Raw genomic sequence first — 25,080 nt, 5'->3', positions numbered from 1 at the left:
AGCTTGCAGTTGTCCTTTGATTGCTTCATGCACTTAAGTTTTGCTTTTGCTTAGTTGCTTCCAGCGACCGCGCTCCGGTTCTAGCAGAAACGAAAGAGCAGAAGTTAGTCCCTTTGTGCCTGGCTTTGCCCTTTGGACTTGCTGGCGTCCGCCTTTTCCTACAGGTGATTAGGTTTGTCTGTCATTAGTGCTGGGAAAGCTGGGAGGCTGTGGCCTTGTTTTGGCACTGGGGTCATAAATAACGCTCTAGGTGTGCCTCATCACCTAAGATGGATCCAGGCTTCATCTCCTTGTGCTTACTGGAGAAGTGAAGTGCAAAGTACACTTGGTGATCACCTCTAAACAAACATTCCCGAAGGGCTTGCTTATAGTAGGAAACCTAACTGTGTAATTGCCCTATTTAACACCTCAGATGGGTGCTCTTGAACGGGAAGGGGTGATGGGGAGTGAACAACACCATTACATCATTGTATATGTTCTGTGCAAAGATAGGGCTTGAGTTGGCAGAAGCCTTGATATCCCTCAAAGGGGATCTGTTTGTCTTGGCCTCCTCTGGAAGGGGTCTTCTGGCATCTTCCCTTTTCTTCCTTACGTGGAGGCATTGGCTGAGCACTTTCTGTAATGCTGTCATCTTTCCATGCCGAGGGTTGAACGCAATGTTGTTTGGCAGATGCCTTCTGAGCATAAAATGGCCTGGCTACAATAATACTGGCTCTAATCCTGCTTTGTCAGAGGCAATAAACTTCAGAGCTGGACACAACTAGTACAACTTAATGACCCACACCTCATTCATTTTCATGGCTTTCTTAACATACGCTGTCCTCTGTGTACCTACAAGCTGTGCTGTTCTCTGGCTGCTACACAATTTATGGCCTCTTACTTGAAGAGTTATGTGCTCGCTTCTCCTTTGTAAAAGCTTTAAACTAGGAAGGCTAAGAAATCTCACATTCAACCTGGCCACTTCTTAAGCACCCAATTTTACTCTTCTATTGATGTCCCTAGGTGCAGCCCAAAGGCCAAGAGGCTGGTTGAAATAACACCTCTTTCTTCTGACCTTAAAGGGTTGACCTCAGAGCTTGTACAAAGAAGAATTAAGCAAGGAAAATCCCTTTTATAACCTAACAGTGGGTTTTTTCCCCTGTGCCCACCTTATGTAAGGCATGCTTAAATCCATCACTGCTTACTTTAGAAACTCTGTGCTGTAGTTTTTAGCTTTTGGTTGCAACTTGGAGAGTACGGGCACAGGCAAAGTGTTGGGTTCCTTTGAACGCAAGCTGTTGGAGGACGGGCATGCTCTCCTCTTGACTATCTCCCCTATCTACCTTTTGATTTAAATATGGCCTTTTTTGCTTGTGATGGTGTTTCCTTTCATATGCTTAGACCAGGTTAACTTACGTCTTATTCTGGAGCTGAATTTCCTTCTTGCTGCAGTATTTGTGAAATAATGTTGTTTCTGCAATGCTCCAGGAGCAGCTGCAGACTAGGCTTGGTTGTTCCCCATGGTGGCCTTGGCGTAATACTTATATTGGTCCATGCCAGCCAGGGATGATGCTTTGGGATCACCGGCAGATCCTCTCGAGGTGAGATGTGCTGCAATCCCATGGGTTACTGCAGTTACCCAGCTTCATAAAGGGTGAGGAGGAAAGCAAGGTGCAGGGAGATCCCATGAAGTCCCTAAGGGCAGCAAGTCTCGAGGTTCTGACTCGACAGCCTCACAAGGCTTTGGTATTACGTCAGGTGCTCCAATACCTGACTTTCCGGTACCTTTTTGCTGTTGGCTTAGGAGCCTGGATGGGAATTGATAACTATCTCATTAAATCCAATTGAGAAGACACCCAGTGTTCAGACAGGGGGGGAAAAAAAACCTCACAGGTCTACAAATGGCTTAGCGTCTCACGGAGGGAGAAGTCTAGGCAAATCCAAATGCCGTGATGTCCTGGATGTTGCTGAACCGTGTTTGGTCTCCAGCTGCATCAGGGCTTGCAAGGAGGGCAGCTCCTTTGTGCCCTTGTGGAAAGATGAAGTGATTAACGATTATCAGTGCTGCTCTGTTTGCACGCTGGAGAGGGTTGCTGTTCATCAGCTTTGACACTGTGGTGACTCGAATTTTGCCTCTTGGTGTTGTCTCAAGCCGGGCATGGGAGAAGTGGGGAGCTGCCAAGTCAATTAGCTAAACCTCTTAATTTCTTTTGCAGTGAAGAGGTTTTAACACTGTCTTTGAATATCTTGTAGAGCCATCCTAGTGTCTTCTTGTGCTACTCTGCATCTCACTTCTTTTCTTACTTGGTTTCTTCTTGCCTTGCCTCCAGACAAGGAGGCCTTCATGGACCTTCTCTGTGGTTTTGGATAGTCCTTCCACTTGTTCCTCTTCCGTCATCTCTCACCTGCAGTTCCTCTGGCCTCCTGCCCATGTATTCAGGTAGTCTTTGTTCTTCTTGCCCCCGAAAAAATCTTAAAATCCTCTGACTGCTTTCAAGCAAACCTTTGCAAGAAGTAGAGAGGTCTCAAAGGTGATAAAAGCTCCTGTAGGAAGAGCTGGAGGCAGAGAAGAGGTGCTTTCCACCTCCAACAGTTGCTACCGGGGCTGTTGAGTCTTGGATGGATTTTTATAGCTCTAGAGGCAGAGAGAGGGAGCCTGGATCCTGCTCACTTGCATGTATTTGGATATATTTGCATATGTATTTGGCTTGCCTGTCTCTGGAGCTGACAAGCGCACAGCTCTCCTCTGTAAACCTGAGGGGCTGTTGAAATTTTAATAAACACCACCTTCTCTTTACGGCTCCTTTTCCCCCGCTTAAGCTTTAACTTCCGTATATAGGTTAATGTCTTGCACTAGATGAAGAAACATCATTGAAGGCACAATGTTTGTAATCAGCTTTTAGTTAATAAAAGAAATACTTGCGCAATATCTTGAACTACATCTGCATGAGCAGCTACTTTCTAGACAGGAGTTTGGTGCTGTCTCCTTTGCTTTGGGAGCCTCTGGCTGCTCAGATTTGAGTAGTGCCTGCATGATTGGGTTGGTTGGTTTGTTTTTTTTCTGAAGGGCCATGTTCAGCAAGGACCCAGCTCCTTCTTGCTGGAGAAAACCTGGCATGGTCCCTTCTTGGGCTTCATGGTGTGGGATTCCTCATCCTTTTTTTTCTTCCAATTTTTGGATTTTTCCCCGGGGGAGCCAACAATATGTGCAGGATGGGTGGGTTCCCCCAGGGCAAATCCAGAAGTGGTACTTCTGGATCAGCCTTTCCTGTATTTGCTCCCGAGTGTCTCAGACCCAAGATATGTGCAGCTGTTGGGGTGTTTTCCTTAACATCCCACTTAATTGCTTTTCCAGAATAATCAGGGTCTCATGCTTCCAGTTTGTTCCTTCAGTAATTTCAACAAATTGATGGATTACTGTAAAGCACTAAACCTGCAGATTTATGGACCAGATGGAGTGACTCTGATTCCTCAGTCTCCAGTGTACCAATTAGGAGCTCAAGTCTTTCACTTAAATGAAAATGCCAATGTTAATCCTGGACCCTTTTCAAAGGGGGCACCACTTAGTGGACTTCAAATATGAGAAATTAATTTTCAGAAAGCTGAAGTCCATGAAAATGCAAAATTTTCCATTCCCTGCTTACTAATCAAACCTGGTTCCGTACTTTTTTGAGCAAGGATTTCTTTTTTTACTTTCCTCCTTCCCCAGAAAAATCAAATAATTTGTTAGAAGTAAGTTTTCCCAGAGTAACACTGGGACCTACATTCCTCTCTGGAGAGGTAACCAAGCGTTGCTTTGGCTTGTTGGATTTGAGACTGGTGTGACCCATCCTGGAGGATGAGGTGAGACCTGATGAAGCCCACCGAGATCTCTACATGGAAGAAATTAGCTGAGAAGGTGTTTTGGACAGGAGGAGAGCGGGCACTGTTGGAGCTCTGTAGGGTCTCTTGGGTGGCAAAACCCCTTCTTGATGTGGAGGCAAGGGGTCCACCAGCAGTGGGGAGCCGGGTAAGACTGATGTGCCTAGCAAACGGAGGTTTTCTAAGGGAAGCAAGAGGGTGAAATAGGGGCTTTGAGGAATTTCTTTTAGTGCTACAGTGGATCTTAATATGTTCTTGGAGGGATCTGCCCGTGCTTTGCAGTGGTGTATGAAAAGCATGCTCGGAGGTCTCCATCCTCTTAAACTGCCCAGCCTTGTGCCCCCCCAAACAGAGGTGTTTTTTTATCCAGGGGTCTTTTAGAGGCTCATTTCATCCATCTGAACCTCTCCTCGCACAATGGAAATCATGTCTGCTTGGGCAGAGCTTTTGTGGCTGTGGATTTGGAGACCCTCCTCGTGGCAACCTCTCTGCCTGGGGCATCCCATAATAACCTCTTGCCCCCGCAAGACAGAGGGATATTGCCGTCTGTTTCCTGAAGTCAGAGACTAAATTTGTTTCCCTGTCTGCAGAAAGTCCGAGCCGAAGCCAAGGAAGGAGGCAGGGATGGAATTAATTTACTGCTTTGTGCAACTCAATTCTCCACCCCCGTGAACTCTTGACTTGCTGCCTGCACTCGATTCCCCTATAGCCGGCAGGAGATGGGAGCACTTATAGACATAGGGTCACATCTGTTCCTGAGCTCGAGGCTTATATTGAGCTCATCAGCAGCCCCCTGGGCCTTGTCTTGTGTCTGGATGGCGAGACCCTGGAAAGGAGATGCTCAGTTCCTGTTCACGGTTGCGTTTGGGAAGCCGTTTCTGAATAGCTTAGAAAATAGATTGCTGTAAGCAACATGTGGTATTAGATAAGAAAACTTTTTTTTTTTCAAGTGCAGTGCCAGGCTCTGAAAGTGCCATTTTTAATCCCAAAATGGTGGGGGTTTCTTTTTTTTTTTTTTTTTGGTGAGACCCTGCCCCTCTCTCTCAGCAGGGCTGTGACCCCTTCGCCCAGACCCAGCGCAGCAAACTGCAGCATCGCCGGGCGCGGATTAACCAGCAGATCAACAAGGAGATGAGGATGCGAGCTGGGGCAGAAAACCTCTTCAGGTAAGTCCTGGTCCCTGGAGCATCCCTCTGGCCCAGGGATTTGGCTGGGGGGTGGAAATATGGTCTTGATGTCTAGGAGGCAGCTGATGCTGGCAATCCTGTGGCTATGGTTGGGGTTTGCTCAGTCTTCCCTTGACTTTGCAGCATTCACCCTAGAAATGCCTGCCCTCCATTCGGTGCAATGCTGATCCTATGCATTTTAGTGAAAAATTATGATTTTAATGTCCTGGAAGACTGGTACAACGCGGGGTGTGAGCAGATGGAATAATGGGAATAAATGTTTAACTGGGATTGAGCTTGAACTGCAGAGCTCCTGCCTGATAACCCCAGCAAGTGGGTCAAATCCAGCTTTGGTTCCAAAAAATCCCCATCCCAGTGCTTCCACCAGAGCAGAATCTGAAAATTCAGGTATGTCTTTGCAGCTGGGCACAGTCCGGTGGCTCTTCACCCTGTTGGAAGATGCATTTATGGGATGGTGCAAGAGTTGGCACCTCTGCGTGGCTTTCAGATTGCAGCTGGTCCAGCAGAAGTAGAGCCAGCGGATTACTGCCTTCCCCTGTAGAGTGTTCATGATGCAATCGCATGATTTTTTGCAGCTATTCTCTTTTTTTTTAACCAGAGGATAACCTTTTTTGTATCTCTTGTGTGTATCTCATGTTCCTGTAGGATATTGGAGCACAAGTGCAGGGTGGGCAGGTCTGTTAATGTAAGAAAATATCATAAGGCTGCCCTAAAATAGCTTTTTTGGCATGTTTTGCCAGTTCGTTGATTATCTTTCTTTCCCCCCCAATAAAACAAGGTTGGCTTTTCACTTCTGAACTTGAATGATTTAACATCAGTGGCGTGTGCCTATTGCACCTGGAAGAAGGGAGTAATAGTTTCTCCACGGAACTATAGGAAGAAATGGTATTTTACCGGTTGATGAGGACAGCAGGGCTTCCTGGGGGATGGGAGGCTACAGCTCCCATACCCTGCTGCTTCAACCAGGCTGCCGTGCCTCATCTAATTAAAAAAAGGCCGTGAAATCCCAACGTGTGCCACTCCACGCGACTCCGCTTTATTATTAAAAGAAAAAAAAAAAAAAAGAGGAAAATGTGCTGGCTCAGCAGAAACGTGCCTGGCCACCGTTTTCGTGCAAACAGCGGGAATCGGAGCTGCGTGCAGGGGAGTGAGCAAAAAATGTGATGCAAAACACATCTTAATTACTTGGCCAGGGAAATGCACTGATGGGGCTCTTTTTTTTTATTATTATTTTTGCTAGATCAGCAGTTTGAATGTCCTTTGGTAGCAGCCACTTTTCCTCCCTCCCACAAGTCCACTTTGCAGCTGAGTAATAATGTGGGTTTCTGGGCGCTACGGTGCTCAGAGCTTATGAAACATGGGAAATCGGGGGTGGGGGGGAGAAATCAAGCTTGTGCTTGAAATTAAAGGCTGAGTTGGGGGGGATTATGTTGTAAGTCTAAAGGTTGTTGCTTAAAAATTATAGACTTGAGTTGCACGGAGAAACTTCCTTTGCATCTCTCTATGCCAGTGCTAAATGCAAATGGAAAAAAGCTGTGGGTTGCCCAGCCTGGAGCAGAGTTTGCAGGTGAACTTGCTGGTTTCTTTGCCTCTGGGAAAAAAAAGAAAAAAAAAAAAAAAACACCCCAGAAAACAAACAAACAAAAAAAACCCACCCCAAACCCCCCCCCCCCAAAGCCTCTCAATGGTTTAAAAAAAATAATCTCCTGAACTGTTCTGTTCAGCATATCGGTCTCCTTTCCTGGAGAGGTTGCCATGAATGGTGTGTTTGGAAAAAAAAAAAAAAAAGCACGTGATGTTTGCTCAACGGTGTTAAGAGGGTTTGTTTGTTGGATAAATAAATGGGCAGAGGCAGCGGAAACCTTTTTCCTACCTTGTTCAAATACTGGGGCTGAGCAAAGCAATCAGGGAGATAAAGGTGTCACCAATAAACCAGTTTCTTAAAAATAAATAAAAAAAAAATCAGAAATCTTTGTTTGGTGTTAGCTATGCAAACAGCTGGTAACTTCCCCGAGGAGGCTGATGGAGACACGTAGGCTCTGCATGCTCATACGGAGATCAGCGCTTGCCCTGGACAGGGACTTCGAAGTGCCTCAGTACAGGTTTGCTCACAGAAATGATCAAGTGCTCCCCTAAATTACCTCTCTGAGAGGTACTGTGCTCTTAATTGCTGCACGTGGCACTTGCAGAGTGCAAACTGAAGTGTCCCGAAGCCACATTGGGCTTTAAATCCTTAACCTGGTGACAAGTCCTGGAAAAACTTGCATGCACCTGAAAAATCCTGCAGAGCAAAATCGGGCTTTGCAGGGTGCTACGTGCTTTCTGCTGCAGAGCAGGCGTGAAAGCACTGGTCAGAAGTGTATCATGTATATAGGCAAATGTTACCCTGGTGTCACTGAGTTGCAAATCAGCACAAATCAGCTGTTGGTAACATAAGAAATTATAAAAAAGAAAAAAAAATATTGTTGCCAGTTGGGAGCAAGAAGGGGAAACTCTCTTTAATTCATATTGGAAGAAAATTGTAGCGACAGTAGTGATGCGCCCGTGTCCTGGAGGGGTTGTGACGCCTGGAGGACTAAAATAGCGACTAAATACTGGTTTATATGGAAAGAGAGTGATTACTGCGCTGATACTGTATGGGGAATTGCAGAAATGCTGAAGGATGTTTAAATGGAAGCGGCCGTGGAGATCTTTGGACCTGCTGTGGTTTTGCTTTGTTTGTTTGGAATAAAAAAAAAAAAATGCATTGGTCTTGGGAAATCCCAGCAGAGGGGAGTCAGGAGGAGACACTAAAGGACTAGCATCTTAAAAGAAAAACAGCGTAGCTCCTTCTACTGCTGTGAACCAGGTCAGGGCAAGGCCCCTGAAGGATGCTATCCACAAAAAACCAAGTCAAAGGCAACATGCTCTGCAAAAGCTGGGGGGAAAGCGGTGCCCTGGCCGAGCAGAGCTTGTGCACGTGTTGTTTTTCCTGGAGCCCAGTGTGATTTAGCGTGAGCGGCCAGAGCCCCTTTCAGCCGACGACTGCATGCTGTCAGCTCTGGGTTATCTCTCCCCGCTTTCCTTTGGAGCAGATAAGAAGGTTATAATCAGCCTGGGAGCTTGTCTTGCTGGGAGCAGGCAGCTGAAATCAAGCCTTGGTGTTTACATCTCCTGATGTGCAGGAGTGGGGAAGGGAGGGCAGGGTCTGACTCTACTCATGGGCGAGCACAGCAAGCCTCTTCTCTTGCAGAAGGGTTGTTTGCACCCAAAAATAAGTTGTTCTTCAAACCCAAGCATAAAGCACGGGTTTTTTTTGGTGTGGGTGAGCACCTTGAGTGCTCATAGCCAAATCTGAAGCTGCACTGGAGGTGGGAGCATGGATGGGCAAGGGGAAGGTTGCTCTGGGGCAGAAGTAGCAGGTTCGTCTGAGCAGGGTGCAACACTGTAATGAGTTTTGCCTGGCCTCAACCTCCATGGCACAGTGCTCTGGATGCTCTGGCTTCCCCAGTCCTAAAAGGCTGAGAGAGTTGGGGTTGTTCAGCCTAGAGTAGAGAAGGCTCTGGGGAGACCTTATAGTGGCCTTCCAGTACTTAAAGGGGGCTTAAAAGAAAGATGGGGACGGGCTTTTTAGCAGGGCCTGGAGCAATAGGACAAGGGGGAATGGTTTTAAACTAAAAGAGGGGAGGTTCAGACTAGATCTAAGGAAGAAATTTTTTACGATGAGGGTGGTGAAACACTGGACCAGGTTGCCCAGAGAGGTGGGAGATGCCCCATCCCTGGAAACATTCAAGGTCAGGTTGGACGGGGCTCTGAGCAACCTGATCTAGTTGAAGATGTCCCTGCTCCTTGCAGGGGGGTTGGAATAAATGGCCTTCAAAGGTCCCTTCCGACCTAGACGATTCTATGATTCTATGCTCACGCGCAGAGCAAGAGACACGGTTCTGCGGGACGGTTTGGATGGATCCATGTGGTATTGCACCGCTGGATAACTTAATCTCTGTTGATCAATGCAACCAAGCGTTGATAAATAAAGGCATTGATGAAATGGAGGAGGTTTGATCCACGCGGTGCTGTCTTGCAGGGCCACCAGTAACCACAAGGTCAAAGAGACGGTCGCCCTGGAGCTGAGCTACGTGAACTCCAACCTGCAGCTGCTGAAGGAGGAGCTGGAGGAGCTGAACAGCAGCGTGGACGTGTACCAGAACGACAGGTACGCTGGGCAGCCGAGCCAGGCAGGCAGCTGCCTGCGGTGTGGGAAGAGCAGCTTGCTCAGTTGGGATTTTATTTTTATGATTATTTCACTTTTTGCTTTTTCTGGGAGCAAGGCAGCCTCTCGCCTTGTACCCGTTCCTCTGCCTCCCTGCTCTGCGCAGGGTTTGGCCCTCTGGCAGGGACCATGAGGTGGTGGCTGGAGAATAGGGGAGGACTTGGGCATGGGCGAGATTTGCTGGAAACATTTTTTCATCCTGGGAACATCAGTGTTTCATTTATAGAGCTGCAAGGAGAGCAAATTCAACAGCTTTTCCTAGCAGATACTTAGATGTTTGGGGATGGATGGTGCGTCCTCTGGATGCTGATGTCCCAAAGCAGGAGGAATAGGTCAGAAACAACCATCTTCACTTGCATCATCCCCCTTTCCTGAGCATCCCACCAGAGCATGAGTTTTTTCCAGCAGGTGAAATAGGGTATTTAGCAGAAGAAGTTAAAAGCGTGGCTGCTCGGGCTGTTCTGGCTGTTCCCAGAGCAGATTACTCACTGATTTCTTTTCCCATCGAGGGTATTAGGTTATTTTTCTCTCTTTCCGAGGTTAGACCTTTTGTTAATTGAAACGCTTACCCAGCCACCTCGGGCTTGACTCACTGGAGCGGTAATCCTAGCACGCTCGCCAGCAGCAAACCAACGTGCCAGGGCGGCTCGGCAGCACCGTTTCGCTGGGTGAGAAAAGCAGAAATCCCCGAGGCAGAACAGACCGGGGACGCTGCAGCAATGTGGGAGCCACTGCTGCTCCTTCCCTTCCCGAGATGGATGGGTGGATGGCATCTGACACCAAGCTGAGTGGTGCGATTGACACATCTGAGGGACAGGATGCCATCCAGAGGGACCTGGACAAGCTCAAGAAGTGGGCCCATGTGAACCTCATGAGGTTCAACAAGGCCAAGGGCAAGGTCCTGCACATGGGTCAGGGCAACCCCCGGTATCAATACAGGCTGGGGGATGAAGAGAATGAGAGCAGCCCTGTGGAGAAGGACTTGGGGGTACTGGTGGGTGAAAAGCTGGACATGAGCCGGCAATGTGCACTCACAGCCCAGAAGGCCAACTATATCCTGGGCTGCATCCCAAGCAGCGTGGCCAGCAGGTCAAGGGAGGGGATTCTGCCCCTCTACTCTGCTCTCCTGAGACCCCCCAGGAGCACTGCGTCCAGCCCTGGGGTCCCCAGTACAGGAAAGACATGGAGCTGTTGGAGCGAGTCCAGAGCAGGGCCACGAAGATGATCAGAGGGCTGGAGCACCTCTGCTATGAGGAAAGGCTGAGAGAGTTGGGGTTGTTCAGCCTGGAGAAGAGAAGGCTCCGAGGACACCTTCTTGCAGCCTTCCAGTACCTAAAGGGGCCCTACAAGAAAGCTGGAGAGGGACTTCTTTTTACAAGGGCATGTAGTGATAGGACAAGGGGTAATGGCTTTAAACTGAAAGAGGGTAGATTTAGATTAGATCTAAGGAAGAAATATTTTACAATGAAGGTGGTGAGACACTGGACCAGGTTGCCCAGAGAAGTTGTGGCTGCCCCATCCCTGGAAACATTCCAGGTCAGGCTGGACGGGGCTCTGAGCAACCTCATCTAGTGGAAGATGTCCCTGCCCATGGCAGGGGGGTTGGACTAGATGACCTTTAAAGGTCCCTTCCAACCCAAACTGTTCTATGATTCTACGTTTCTGTGTCCATCCACGTGCTTTTCCCGGTGCATGGCCCTCCTCGGGGGAGGATTGCTGTGCTGCTGGGGACAGAGAGAGGTGCAAAGACCAGGAGAGCATCGGTGACTCCATCCTGCAGGTTGCTGCGATGATATTAAATGTAGGACCAGTATGATCTGGGTGCAGGATTACGTTAGGGTCACGGGATCTCCTATGGGAAGAAAGCCAAGGGAGCCCATATCTCCACCACCCTTGGGTGTTTGCTGCACTCAGAAGGTCTGTTGCAGTCTCTGAATGTGATCGTGCATGTTGGTCCTTCTTCCTCTGTGCTAGAAGTAGGGATGCATGCAACATCTCCCATGTTGCACGCACCCTCCCCAAGTTCTTCCCTGTCAGGGATGCTCAGCTTTTCCAACCCACCGCTTGTTTGCCCTGGTTTAAAAAGAAAGCAGCAGCAGCAGCAGCAACCCCAAAACCCTGCCCAGGCCAAACAAAAGCCCCTTTGTTTGCTCTAGGCATTGGATTCAAGCGGAAATCTTGTTAAGGAATGAGCAATAATGGCTTTTCTGCACTAATTATAGCTCTTGAAGCTGTTTATTCCGTATGAACAGATGATAATGTGGGTGCAACCTCCCTACCCCGCTCCCCAGGCTTTTTCGACTTTCTTTGCCTCTTTTCCTCCCTGGACTAATGAGTGATGTGCTAACAAGTTATCAGCAGTTTCTGGAGGTAACGAGAGGAGGCTGTTGTGCAAACCTGAGTTGACGAGGGCTTGATCCTGCCTCACCCACCTCCCATCTCACTCTCTGCCAAACTTTCTTGTCTCTTTAAACCAGTCCCCTGGGAGGCCCAGTATCTGAGAATGCGGTACCATGGCTCGGTGCCGGGGTTGGGGACATCCCCGAGGGATAAATGGGTGTTGGGGAAAGCATTTGCGGAGCCGATGTGAGCTGCAGATACCACGGCAGATTCCCGTTCCCCATCTCTGTGTACAGGAGTCAGACGATGGGTCCAGCTTTGGGGCTCTTCGCAGGGCTGTAATTTTCTGCGTGCTCCAGGCTCTGCTGCTTATACAGACCATTTCTTTACTACTTGGCAGCAGAAAATCAAAATAGCTGCTCAGTCCCCCAAAAGATGGTCCTTCCTGGCTGTCATCCTGCAGAGCTTCTTCCTCGGTGCTGCACGACTGCCCTGTTTTAATGTTGAAACGCAAATCACTCCCCAACTGGGTGGTTCCCAGAGTCGTCGTCGTCTTCAGCGTTTTACAATATCGAACAGGCTCTGCGATAAGAGCTATTATTAGACAACTGCTTTTAATAGAGGTAGAACATTTCAATATCAGGCACAGCGCTGCAGCCCGAGCAAGTCCTTATCAGCGCCAAAGCCCAGATTAGCACATAGGAGTGGGTGAATCCATGACCTGTGCTCGCATCACGCCCGGTTCCCAAGGGCTGGTAATTAAAGCAGCTTTGTTACTGGAGCCTGTTTCGTTGCTATTGTACTTGTTATGGAGAGAAAAGCAGAAGCCGAAGGTATAAGGGTGATGGTTTCAGGTTATTTTCTGTGCGCCTCTCCTCTCGCGTTGCCGTTCCCGACATTGCATTGGGAAGAGCATCTTTCTGCTGTGCGGAGTCAGGTCCTCTTCTAGTTTTAGCCTTTAAGAGGAGCAGCAGAAGCCTAGGGCAAAGAGCTGCTTCCTTTTAGTCCCCGACACACAGGGTCTCTCCAAGGCTTTTAAACCAACCACCAAATAGGTTTGCTGTCTTCTTCCAGCGAGTCAATCAGCGTCCCCATGATCCCTTTGGGCTTGAAGGAGACGAAGGAGCTGGATTTGCTGGTACCGCTGAAGGTGAGCATCGGGGTTTTGCACGCTCGATGCGATGCAAGGCGATGGAAGGGAGTGACCGTGCACTTTGGGGGATGGTTCAGCACATGGGTACAGTTGGGCGCCGTAGAGGAGATGCTGTTGCAGCAGCTGCAAAACATTTTCTGTTTTGGAACAGCTGCAAAAAAATGAAATTTATGGGGAGGAGCTGGACTTAAAACATGGGAAAGTGGGAGATGAGGGTCCGGAGACACTGGAGAGCAAGAGCCAGGCAGGGGAGGAGATGGTTTTCCCTGGTGCAGGTTTCCTTGCGGGGAGAGCTGGCAAGTGTCTTATACAGAATCGCCCGAAGTCACCCTTTAAATCATGAAAATCTGTTTTGAAGGGTGACTCAGGGTTTTCTTTTCTCTTGTTTCCCCATCCAGGATATCATCAGTGAACACTATGGAGAGGAGGGCATCTTGTTTGAAAAAGAAATCAAAGAGTTCATGGAGCTGCGACAGGTCGGTGTCCCTTGAGTTGCAAAGTCTTGCTTTGGCTTGTCCAGAAACGCTCCTTGGAGGTGCCACGTTTTGCTCCGGGGTCCCCTCAGCCTCTCTCCAAACTGCACGCTTATCCTTGTGTCTCGGGGTGCCGGGATTCCTGCGCTAGAGCACCTCAGCTTCGGTTCATAGGTTACAAAATATTACAGACCATTCAGTAATTGTTTTCTTTCCCCGTCCTTTAACACCCTGCTAACCTAGAACTGAACAACAATAAAAGTTGCAATGCAATCCGTTACTGGTTTATGAATATTAGTTCACCCCTGGCAAGGCTAAACAACTGCTCTCTTTCTAGCTAGCACTTGGAGAAGAGGAAATATAAAGCAAGCCGGTAAAGGTGAATTTTCTCCTCTCCTATGAAACAGCTTTCATAAGTAACTTCAAGTTTTGCCTTGCCGTGAAGCTTTGATCTGGGAGAGCGGAAAGAAAGAGGCTCGCTCAAGCCCTTGTGAAGGGCCTGATCCTGCTCTTCAGGCTGTGGGAGAGGAGCCCTGCAAAGCCAGAAGCTGGGAAAAGCCCCGTGGTTAAAACTAGGCATTAGGAGAGCTCTGACTTTCCTCCCTGTGTCAGGTCAAAAGCTCAAGGGCTTTTTTATTAAGAGCAAAAAATTCTGTTTCTTCCCTAGCATTTATTTCATCAGACTTTGCATGAGTTTCTCTTTTTAAAAAAAAAAAAAAAAAAAAAATCCCAGCTTGGTTTAGATGATCATTGCCTCCAGCATGGCTCCGAGGCTGCTGGCTCTGGATTTGGGTGCCCCAGCACCAAATTGGTGCCTCCCCAACCTTTCCCCCTGCTGAACCTGTGCTGGGGAGCTGCCTCCCGCTGCTGCGCAGCGTCTCATCCGCTATTGATCTAATCATATTGATCTGATCCTATTGATCTAATAACTCAGGTGGATTTTCTCCCCGCCCTGGGCTGGCCAGTATGTGCAGCTCCATAAATCTGTCATTTTCCCTCCCATTTTCCCCCTCTCTTCCCACCCACGTGTCTCTTCTCCCATCCCCGCAGGCGATGCGCACCCCGAGCCGCAATGAAGCCGGGCTCGAGCTCTTGATGGAGTATTACAACCAGCTCTACTTCCTCGACAGCCGTTTCTTCCCTCCCACCAAAAGCCTGGGTGTCTTCTTCCACTGGTTGGTGCAGCTTTCCCCATCCCACCTGGGGCAGCGCGAGTGGGGAGGGAGTCGGGACCAAGCCTCCACGACGGGATCGCTGCCTCGGCAGCAAAGCCGGTGCTGGCGGATGCGGGGGAGCTGGGTTTTCCCCTTGCGGTTGCCCTGGGTGGGTTGGTTAGGGGAGGCAGGGGAAAGTGTGTGCCCCACGGGGATGAGCCGTGATGGGCACAGTGGCTGCGAGCCCACGCAGAGCGCCGAAAACCCTCCAGGTTCCTCCTGCATCCGTGGGCGAGGACCCCGGGATGGGCAGCTGTTGACTCTTCCCTTCCCCAGGTATGACTCCCTGACAGGGGTCCCATCCCACCAGCGGGCGCTGGCCTTCGAGAAGGGCAGCGTGCTCTTCAACATCGGAGCCCTGCACACCCAAATCGGAGCACGGCAGGACCGCGCATCCCTGCCGGGGCTTAACCAGGCCATCGATGCCTTTCAGAAGGCGGCCGGTACGTGGGTTCCCCCCTTCCCCGGCTCCCCAGGGGCATGCCGGCAGCATTTTCCCGGGGTGGGAATAATCTACACGAGTGCAAGAAGGGGAGGCAGCAGTCGTGCAAAGAGGGATGGGGACAGGGCATCTCCAAGGGACCACAAACCAAGTGCAAGTTGGCACCACGCTGCTTCTGTGGGTTGAGAAGAGGGGCTGGGATGACCCAACAGCCGCCCAAAGGGCTCTCTCTTGCTGCACAGCAGTAGGGATGTCCCAGCTGGGGAGAGGAGAGACGCTGATCCGTCTGCGAGCAGCAGGGGGAAAAAAGGGACCCTGGGACTGCGGTCACCCAGGGCTTTGGAGAAGAAAGCTGTGGGCACAAGGGTGGTTTAGATAGCAAAGCCCCGACCTTTTTACCCACCGGTTCTGGTGAGATGTTTGATGTGCGAGCTGGGTTGCCGGCTCTTCTCATCCTGCGTTGCTAGTGGGGAAACCTTCGTGGTCTGAAAGTCTGACCCTCCTGCTTACAAGCCTGGTGGCTACCAGGAGCTTCTCCCTCGTGCAGGTGCCTTTAACTACTTGAAGGAAAACTTCTCCAATGCTCCCAGCCTGGATATGAGTGCCGCCTCCTTGAACATGCTGGTGCGGCTGATGGTCGCCCAGGTCCAGGAGTGCGTGTTTGAGAAGATGACCTTGCTGCGTGCCCAGCACGACTTCCTCGCCCGGCTGCAGCTCGCCCAGGAGGCGGCAAGGGTGAGCACCTCGGGGAGGAGAGGACTTAGTGGGGCTGTCACCACTGGGGAGGCTCTTTCTGTGGTCGGCAGAACGCCCCAGGAGAGGACAGCCTGCTGTCACTGTCTCCTGATGGATGTCCTACATCTCAACCCATGGCTTAGCAGCTTGTCTCTTGATGCCCCACAGGTAGAAGACGTCTACTCGCTGGTGCACCAGACGATGACCCAGGCCCACGTGAAGGATTACGTTCCCTTCTCTTGGACCACCATGGTCCACGTCAAGTCGGAGCATTTCAAAGCCCTCTCCCACTACTTCGCTGCTATTGCTCTCTGCGACTGCCCCGGTGAGTGTTACAGCTCAGAGGCAGCTGCCTGCTCAGCCAAGTGCTGGCTCCACATGGTAGCCTGATGTTTGGGAGGGGTTGCAAAAAAAGAGGTGAAGGGAGGCATGCACAGGGTAGATGGATACAAAACCTAAAGTTTTTGGGATGCTCCGAGTTGTCGATCTCGCTTATTGACTCAGCGATTCATGCACAGGGCAGATTTCCCCCATATTTCTGGTTTGCACAGTGCTTGCAAAGTCCTTCTAAAAAGGTGAGCAAAAAAGGTGCTGTAAGGATGTCACCTGCTGTGTCCCCTTTGGGACTGGGTGGGTAAATGGGGGGTCAGCTACCTGCTCGCCACGCGTGTGCCGGTATCCTTGGCCGGGCATCCTCCAGAGGCACCCCGGTCCATGTGGCAGGCCAGCTGCGGGGAGGGGGCTTCAAAAAATAAAAATAAAACCAAAAAAACCCCAGGATATCCCTGGACAAACTGGTCTGGGCTACTCAAATTTAATTGCCAGCCTCGTGGCCAGCTGCCCTGGGCATCCTGGGGTGGTGAGGTGCTGGTAGCAGGGTATGCATGGCTGTGCCGGAGCCAGGTTTACGTGGCTCCGGGGAGCCAGCTGGAGCGCGGACGTGGGATGCAACCCATGGTATCCATCTGCGCCATCACCGACAGCCATGCAAGCAGTTGCGGGTCAGGCAGAGGATCTGGGGGCGGGCAGCCGATGCACGCCGTGACCTGTGGTGCCGGCTCATCACTTGGTGGGGTGGCTGAGGACAGGCTGGGGGATTTTTTGGGGGATGGCTGCCGAAAGCAGTGCTGTGCCGGTGACGGCGGTGGCTGCTAGACTGTCCCAGCGTCCTCCCCCGCTCCGGAGCCTGCCCGAAATCTTGCTGCTGTGCTTGCGCTGCGTGGGCGTTGCAGAAGCAGGATTGAGCGAGGAGAGCTGCTGGGGCAGAGACGGGAGAGAGTGGGGTGCCGTGGGGCTGGAGCGGCTTAAGGACAGAAACGGCAGAGGATGGTGACGGGGTTGGGTTTGCGTGGGGTTACAAGGGACAGGGCAAACCTTTCCCCTAAAATTCTGAGGCTATTTGCCTGGCCTAATAGCCTTAGGTGCTGAGGGAAACACAAATCTGCAGGAGATGCCTAATTTGGGTGTTTGAGGATTTTTTTGTGCCATCCAGAGCATGCTGTTGAGATCTCACGTGCCCGCTCGCTGCCTCTCCCTGACCCCCTTGTTCAGAATAACAAATCCTTTGCTCCCATAACCAGCTGGCAATAAACTTTTTATGCTGCAGTTCAATCCCCCAGGGATGCTGGCATGGAGAGGGTTGGCATGGGGAGAGCCAGCACTGGAGCTGCTGGTTCCCAGCCCACTGGGTGCCTGTGCTGGGGGTGCTCACCAGGCTTTGGGGTCTCCTAAGATTCAGACCAGCCAGTCCACAAGGCTCCCTGGAGCCCTCCGCGTTCTTTCCTATCGCACCCTGTGCCCAGGCGAGGATGCTGCCATCCAGCCTTGAGCTCCCTGTGAGCCAAGAGGGATTAGGAACAGCTTTGCCTGGAAATAAGGGTGTAAAAATTATGCGTACAGAGCCCAGCGCAGTGCTTGGAGTGCCTGTGCAACCTCTATCCATCTCAGTTTCTCCATCGAAGGACCCCCTTGGTTGCACTGCAAGCTCTCTGCCCATGCAGGGGTCCCAGGCACAGCAAGGAGGGCTCAGCTCCCAAATTACACTTTAATCTGCCCAGCTCTTGTGCCTTAGTTGTTGTCTGATTTGGCTCCGTGTCACTAACGTCCTGGTGGGGAAAACCCCGGGCTCCTGATTTCCAGTCCTGCTTCCAGACCGGAGGGAAGGAGGCAAAAGAGACGGATACTTGCGCCGTGCCCAGGACAAATCCTGCACTTGGCTTCAAAGCCTGGTGCAGCCTTGAATGTGATAACTCATCCCTCTCCCCATCGGTGATGTCTTGGTCGTTGCAGGCTGTGCTTGGGTGAGAGGAAGCTGCTGCTGAAGTTACTGGAGCCACGTGAAGGTGGATGTGGCTTCCTGGTCCCCTTGTCCCCACTGCCACAGGGGTCTGGGTGGCCGAGCAGTGCCCTGACTTCTCTTCTAAGCCTATCCCCACCTGTTTGTTTCACACAGCGGCATCCGATGCTGAACTGCCGGAGCAGGAGAAGGCTTTTATCCAGTTCCACGTCACCATGCCAGAGGGACCGTCGCTCCGCGTCCTGTTGCAGGACCCCGAGGAGAGGAGGAAGCTGGGTAAGCATATCGGTGGGGGCAGAGCCCCCAGTTCTTGCAATGAAACCTCGATGCACGGGCAGTGAGCCCCATCGTAACCCTACCCGTGTAGGCATGGTCTCCACGAAGGTGTGTGATGAGCTGTTGGGGGGGGGTCTCTCCATGCAAAGACACCTTTTTTGGGGCTTTCTTTGAAAAGAGCCTCCCCTGGGAAGGCAGGAAAGCATCCCTGTTAGGGTGTTGAGGACCAACTCATGATGCTTGCACCAACCTGTCCAGCCAAGTTTGACAGTAAAACCTCAGGCACCAAGGTGTCCTGAGCCAGGTGACGTCACCCAACGCAGCACGGAGAAATCCGTAGGGACACGGAGATCCTTGGCTTGGGCTTGCCGCTGACTTGGCTTGATAACAAGAAGACAGAGCAGATGCCAGGGGGTGGCTTTTTTAGCTGCGTCAAAAGGCTTGGGAGACGAGAACTTCCTCCCATGCGGATTTTCAGCTTCAGGGAAAAAACCAGAGCGTTGCTTATTCAGCTGAAGCCATGTTTTGGCAGCCCCTCCCCAATGAGGCTGCAACGAGAGCAAGCTCAGCGCCCTGATTTTGGGGTGTCGTCTCCCGTTTGCCTCCCCTGCGAGCTGCCTCCTGGTGCTCTTTCCCCTCATTGCACACGTCTGAAAGGAGACAGGTCCCACCAGGAATGAGTTTGTCACGTCGCCGGCCTCAGCAAAGTCCTCCCGGCTTCTCGCCCAGATTTCACTGCTGGGGATGGGAGGCGGAGGGTGTGCGTGAGGAGACTCCCTAAATGAACCCCAAAACCAGAGCATGATGGTAACACCACCCCGACCCCCTCAGCTGCTGTCGTCTGGTTTGACAATTTGCATCAGCCCAGCTTCCAGCTCTGCCTGCTCTTCCTGGGGGGGAACGGGCTTCATTCAGCGTCTGCTGGTGAAAAATGAACGTGCAGATGCCAGCCTCAGCTCTGGTTTTGGTTTACAGGAAGGGAAGAAACTTGCAGCATTAAAACCATCTCCCTGAAAGGATATTTTTTCCCCCCCTCTGTTGTCTCCTAGTCTTATAACATTATGTTTTATCAGACATGGTATATTCCACCATCTTCAATGGAGTGGAGCCAAAAGCTTGCACAGCTTCTATGCTTGACCTCTATTCCCAGTGATCTCTTGAAAATAGCAGGAACTGATGATACTCAATAAAACATAGTTGCTTTCTTGCCTGTGGATGAGGCTGGCTGTGGGTGCTTTGATAAAATATGATCGATTGCGTTTGATACAATTATTTTGGAGAGTCTCTTCCTCTCTGGTTTCCATCCGGCCTTGATACATTGCCTCGATTGCGACTTCTCGTGGGGGAAAGCAGAGGTCTTAAGGCCACTGGCTGTGGTCCTCACAAGTCTGGAGCAAACTCCAACCATCTCCCTGGGTTATGTTGCCACCGTGTGTCCTAAAACTGGAAATGCTGCAGGCACACGTGTTTCTATGATACGTGTGTATATACAGACATATATATATAGCTTGTTCCGTAGTTGAGCGTTGGATACGGGTATCTTGGTTGCAGTCTCTTGCAAAGGAGATGTTTGCATTGATAGCCGCGGGTCATCGTGATTTCATCTCTTCTGGCTGTTTTTCGGCCGCTCCGTTTTCACGAGGGTGGAAACATGATGAAGGCAAGTTGAGAGGAGCAAAGCAAGAGCAGATGCCGACGAGGGTGGAAAGCAGGACCTGCAGGGCAAGGAGAAGGCTTTGCTTAGCCTAGAAAAAGAGGGAGACGTGTTGCATCTTCCCGAAGCTAAAAGGCTGTCACCGGGAGGACGGGGCTCGATTGTCCTCCGTCTCCCTCCCCGGGGGACTCAAGGCGATGGAGAGAAGTTAATTTGCGGAGGAGATTGAGGTTAAGCGTTAGGAGGGACTTCGGGGGCGGCGCAAGGTGGTGGCAGCTCCTTCGCTGGCGGTTTTTTGGGAACATCTGCCAGCTCCAGCGCCGGGGGAGTGAAGTAGGTCACCCTTCAAGGTCCCTTCCCAGCCCGACATCAGGGGCTCGAGCTGACGGCTGGGACCTACTCCATTTAGCGCACGTTGAACGCCTGGCAGGCTGCGAACGTGACTGGGCTGTCCCTGAGTCACGTCGGGTGACACAGCCGCGGAGGCTGCTGTCATCCGTGGGCAGCCGAGCGAGCGGAGAGGGAACGGCGGCGGCGGCGGCGGGGCTGCTCCGCTCCGCTCGGGCTGCGATCTTTCTGCTCCCTTGCAGGCAAAGCTCATCTGAAGAAAGCCATCATGAAGCACGAGGAAGCCATGAGGATTCATGGCTTGTGCAAGATCCTGCGGAAGATGGATATCCTCCAGGAGGTCCTCTCCTTCGCCCACAAACGCTCGCTGAGCAAATACTCGGAAATCGACCACGAGGAGGACTTCTTCGAAACGGGAGATGCGCCGGACATTCACCGTAAGTGGCTTTTTGGGGGGGGTGCAGCTGGGGAGGGGATTTCTGGCAGGTTGCCTGGGGTGGGCAAACTCCGCGGCGAGTTCGTGGCGTGTCGCTGTGGACCAGAGCTCCCTGCACGGCGGTGGAGCATCACGAGGTGGGAGTGGGGGCTCTGGGTTGCGTGTCTGGCAGCTGCCTGAGCAGGTCCCGAGTCTTATGGGTCATACCGTCCCTCCTCGGGCAGCACGATGTAGAGACAGCAGCTACCGCAACTACCTGACCCCAGTGTATGTGCTTTTCTCTCCCACTAGCCAAAACGCACCAGAAACCAGAGATAAAATCCCCCAACTTCTCCCAGGTGAAGGTGACCGACCTCTTCCACAGGCTGGTACGTACAGCTACGGGATGGAGGTTGCCCCGAGGGAGCAGACATCTCCTCCTCCTCCTCCCCTGCACGCTCTGCTTGCCTGGTTTCCTTCCTCCCCGCAGCCTCTTCTCCCTCTCCCGGTGCAGCCGCTGCGCTCGCGGGCGGCTTTCCAAGGAGGACGAGCCGCCTCCTCGCAGGCAGGGACCCGTGCAGGAGGGGAGGGCTGGGAGGGCACGGATCTGTCTCTGCAAGACCTAAATGGGTCGCGAAGCTCGTCCAGCGCACGGGGAAGCGGGTGCAGGCATTTTGGGTGGGCTTTACCCGAGAAGGACCGAAGGGATCCTTTAGAGGAAGCTTTTTTAGGGGCAGGATGGTGCCGCTAGGAAGATCCGCTAGGAAAATCCACTAGGAAAATCCCACCGGACCTTTATCCCTACCCTCTTTAGGCTTACAGGTTCCCAGGCAGCAGGGCTGAGCTTTGGGGCTGCTGCGGGACCTTGGCTGTGCTGTCCCCATCCCCTAGGCGCCCCAAGGGCTGCGTAGCACCCCAGGGAGAGGTTGGGCATCTCTGCTTTCGAACAGCCCCAGGGCAGGCACGTATATCCCGCTCCTGTGGGAACAGAAAAGTAGGAAAAAGACAGGAAAATAGGAAAGATCTGGGGGGGATCTGACCCTGAAGAGGTGACCTGTCCAACCGCCTCGCACCCCGCTCCTGGACCACCCCAGCTGGGCTGCATCCCCCAGAGCCAGGCAGAGGTGAAAAACCTCAACCCCCATCATCCCTCCTTGGGTGATGGGTTTTTTTTCCTGAAGGGAGGAATTAAAGGAGCCAGCTCTGCCCACCGGAGCTTTCTGTTTCCTTTGCTCCAGAATTATAGTGTCTAAACTGATGCCAGCTCGCTGACTGTGCCAAGACCTCCTCCTCCTGCCTTGCAGGAGCGGGGCAGTGCTGAGAGGATGCCCAGACCTAAGCTCTGGGCAGAGGGTTGGACCGGAGACCTCCTGAAGTCCTTCCCAACCCACACAAGGCTGCTGCTGCCACTCATAAAGCCAACATCTGACAAGGGCTTTTAAGCACCTCTCGCTTTATAGTGCATAAATCTGCATTTTTGGGTGTGCAGGCAGGGTAAAACACCGGGCAGGCTCAAAATCACATCCTTAAAGAAATGCAAAAGACAGGCTTTCTTGCTCTGCCTCCTCCCCATCAGTGGGTGTTTTGCAAGGTTGCGCGTCCCCAGGGAGTTGTTCTTGCACCAAAAGGTGCTTTCTGTGTTTCTGCCTTACCCCAGGGGCCCCTTTCGGTTTTCTCGGCCAAAAACAAGTGGTACCCAGCACGGAGCGTCCACCTGATGAGAGGAGAGAACGGTTTTGGGTTCACACTGCGAGGAGACTCCCCCGTCCTCATTGCTGGTGTCATCCCGGGGGGCTGCGCTGCCGTGAGTACCCCAGGCTCTTGCTATTCCCGTGGGGATGCTGGAAGTGAGGTGTCAGGGGTTGCCTCGAGGGGTACCGGGTGGTTTTAGGTCTTAACACTCAGTTGGTAACTGCATTGGTGTGCTCAGGTGGAGACTCATCCCTGCCGGATCTCAGCCCAGGGCTTGCAGATGGGTGTCACGAAAGAACTGAGTTCATTTTTTTTTTTTTTTAGGAGACAGCTAAGGAAAAAATACGGAGGTTAGCTCAGTTTTTAACTGCTGGCAGCCTCTCTTTGGCAAGCACCCACCTCCCTTCTCCCCCATTTTGGGACGTGACAGTGGATGGAACAAGATAGCAAGTCTGAAATGCAAGTTCTCTCAGTGAAAACTCACTGTACGGGCTTTCTGATATATCGGGGGCAACTTTGTTTTCCAGCAGAAGCTTGCTGGAGCATCCTGGTGGGACGCCCGAAAGGTCTCCCCGCTCCCTCAGCACTGTTCAGCACCAACCCTGCCATCCAGAGCCCAGCACCTCTGTAACAACGTCCTCCTTAGCAGCAGGATCACATCCCTTTTTGGGAGACTAAAATCTTCTCGAAGACCATATATGGTCCATATCTGGACCACAGTTGCATCCCCTGGGCTTCATTGCACTCAGCTGGGGTGGGATTGGACTCCAGATAGACACCGAAATGCAGGTGTCCCTGTGTGGACAAGTTTCTAAACCTCCATTGCAGCTGGCTTGGCATGTGCTGGCTGATTTGCTGCTAGCTGTGATGCTGTCCCCACGGCCCCGAGCTGGCACGTGCTTTCCTTCAAACATGTCAAGAGCCTTGTTGATGCCTTGATGGATGAAGGGTGTGCAAAGAACCTTGCTGAGCCTGCTCTGTTTTCTCAAGGATCAAGGCTTGCAGGCAATTTTTTTTTTTTTTTTTTCTGGACACCTGCAGCGTTTAACCTTTTTCAAAGAGTCGGAGCTGGATGCACTTTTTGCAAGGCTGCAAAAAATCACGGGGCTGGGAGTTCATAGCATGCTGGATGTCAAGCGTGGCCATTTCCAGCAGCTCCAAAAGAGATCCTTAGTCTGTCGAGCATCCCACTTTTGCATGCACTCTGCAAAGCAGATGTAAAATCTTTAGGATGATGAAGGCATTGGCTGCCTTGTGCTGTAGGTGGAGGGTGGACCCCAACCCTCCCTGCAGCCCGTATCTCCACAGGATTGCGACCTACGGAGTGGGGTATAGACACCGAGCAGAGCTTGTGCAGTGGCATCCATGAGCTCTAACGTGTGCGTCTTCTCTCTTCCCCCGCAGGAAGCCGGGCTGAAGGAGGGAGACTACATCATCTCGGTGAACGGCAAGGACTGCAAGTGGTCCAAGCACGCTGAGGTGGTGCAGCTGCTGAAGAGCACTGGAGAGGAGGGAGTGGAGATCAGTGTGATAACCCTGCAGGGCTCGGAGGGACCGAAAGCCGTAAGTCACATCCCAAGCCTTAGGTGGGAAACTGCAGAAGAGGTTCCCCAGTGTCTTGCTCCCAGGCTGGAGGTGCAGGATTGAAGCTGGGCATCACGTCTGCAGCCCAGGTGCTGCCCTGGCTTCACGCCTCTCTCCGCTCCCCTTCCCAAACAGGCGGACAAGAAGGCAGCGGCGATGTCCTCGGGCAGCGGGATGCTGAAGAGCAACAAGGAGAACAGCCGAAAGAGCCTGATGAACAGCAAGAGCGCCAGCACGCTGCTGGTCTGGAGCAAGAAGAGCAAGCGGAGCAAGAAGAGCACCTACAGCGTCCCCTTCACTGCGGTGGGAGACAACGAGGCCATGTACTGAAGCAGCCGCCGGGCTAGGTCGTGTCCCGCGAGCTCCGGGGCTGGCTGCCAGTCAACCCTTGCAAGCACCGGTGGCCTGTCCGGGCTGCGCTGGTGTCGGGGCTGCAAGGACTCCCCCCCCCCAGCCCCGGGGACGTGCCACTGGTCGGATCCTCTCCGAAGAGGCGAGCGATGCACAGTACCGGACTCCTCCATCCCCCAACTCCTGCGTTAAACGATCCTCAGCTAAACAATGTGGGGAAACACTGATTTATTCTTAATTTTTAATTTTTTTTTTTTTTTTTTAATGCTCTTAAGAGGTCGGGGGGAGCTGTGCTTTGGTATAAAGCAGGGACTGGTTTGTGTCTTCTGCTCAGTGCGAGGAGCAGCCAAACCAAGGCCCAGCCATTAAAGCAAAAGCTGTAACCTTCTTTAGCGTCTCCTAGGCTTTCTCTGCAAGGTAGAAGATGGCACCGCTGCTGCCGCTCGCCGAGAGCTGCTGGCAGAACCGAATCATTCAGCAGCTCCATCTGGAGGTCCCCTTCAACTCCCCTTTTTCGGGAGAGGGGATAGCGTGGGCATCGATGACTCGTGGTGATCCCGTCATGGGGTCCAGCACAGACCTGTCCAGGCAGCACCGGGCTGTGCATCTTTGCCGTGGTACCAGTTAGGGATGTCCCAGTGAAATGGGTTGAAGTTAGGATGGGTTTGACCATTTTTTTTTAGTGCTTTTTGGTTTTTTTTTATTTTAATGAACACCCAAGTTGGCCCAGCAAATACAGCCCAGCTGCACAGCCTGCTTCTTTGGAAGAAAAGGGAAAGACTTAACGGGCATTTGTTGTCTCGCTTTTTTAATCAGTAGAGGTGGATTGCC

The 25,080-nt window shown here is 51.9% G+C and overlaps 1 protein-coding gene across 1 annotated transcript in view; it reads left to right on the top strand.

Annotated features, from left to right (window-relative positions):
• RHPN1 (rhophilin Rho GTPase binding protein 1) overlaps window positions 1–24,463 on the top strand; it is a 29,698-nt gene extending 5,235 nt beyond the window's left edge. Inside the window, exons 2-15 of the mRNA XM_050891850.1 lie at window positions 4,888–5,006; window positions 9,091–9,219; window positions 12,691–12,766; window positions 13,168–13,245; window positions 14,293–14,417; window positions 14,733–14,899; window positions 15,446–15,633; window positions 15,802–15,958; window positions 18,086–18,205; window positions 20,450–20,644; window positions 20,935–21,011; window positions 22,280–22,426; window positions 23,719–23,877; window positions 24,034–24,463. Coding sequence (XP_050747807.1) covers window positions 4,888–5,006; window positions 9,091–9,219; window positions 12,691–12,766; window positions 13,168–13,245; window positions 14,293–14,417; window positions 14,733–14,899; window positions 15,446–15,633; window positions 15,802–15,958; window positions 18,086–18,205; window positions 20,450–20,644; window positions 20,935–21,011; window positions 22,280–22,426; window positions 23,719–23,877; window positions 24,034–24,228 — 1,932 coding nt within the window. The 3' untranslated portion in view covers window positions 24,229–24,463. The remainder of the gene's footprint in view (window positions 1–4,887; window positions 5,007–9,090; window positions 9,220–12,690; window positions 12,767–13,167; window positions 13,246–14,292; window positions 14,418–14,732; window positions 14,900–15,445; window positions 15,634–15,801; window positions 15,959–18,085; window positions 18,206–20,449; window positions 20,645–20,934; window positions 21,012–22,279; window positions 22,427–23,718; window positions 23,878–24,033) is intronic.
• Window positions 24,464–25,080: the final 617 nt, after the last annotated feature.

Source organism: Gymnogyps californianus, chromosome 2 (genome assembly GCF_018139145.2).
Source record: "Gymnogyps californianus isolate 813 chromosome 2, ASM1813914v2, whole genome shotgun sequence".
In the NCBI taxonomy this organism is placed as follows: domain Eukaryota; kingdom Metazoa; phylum Chordata; class Aves; order Accipitriformes; family Cathartidae; genus Gymnogyps; species Gymnogyps californianus.
The sequence above is the reverse complement of the archived record's forward strand: the minus strand, read 5'-3'. Positions and strand labels throughout refer to the sequence as shown.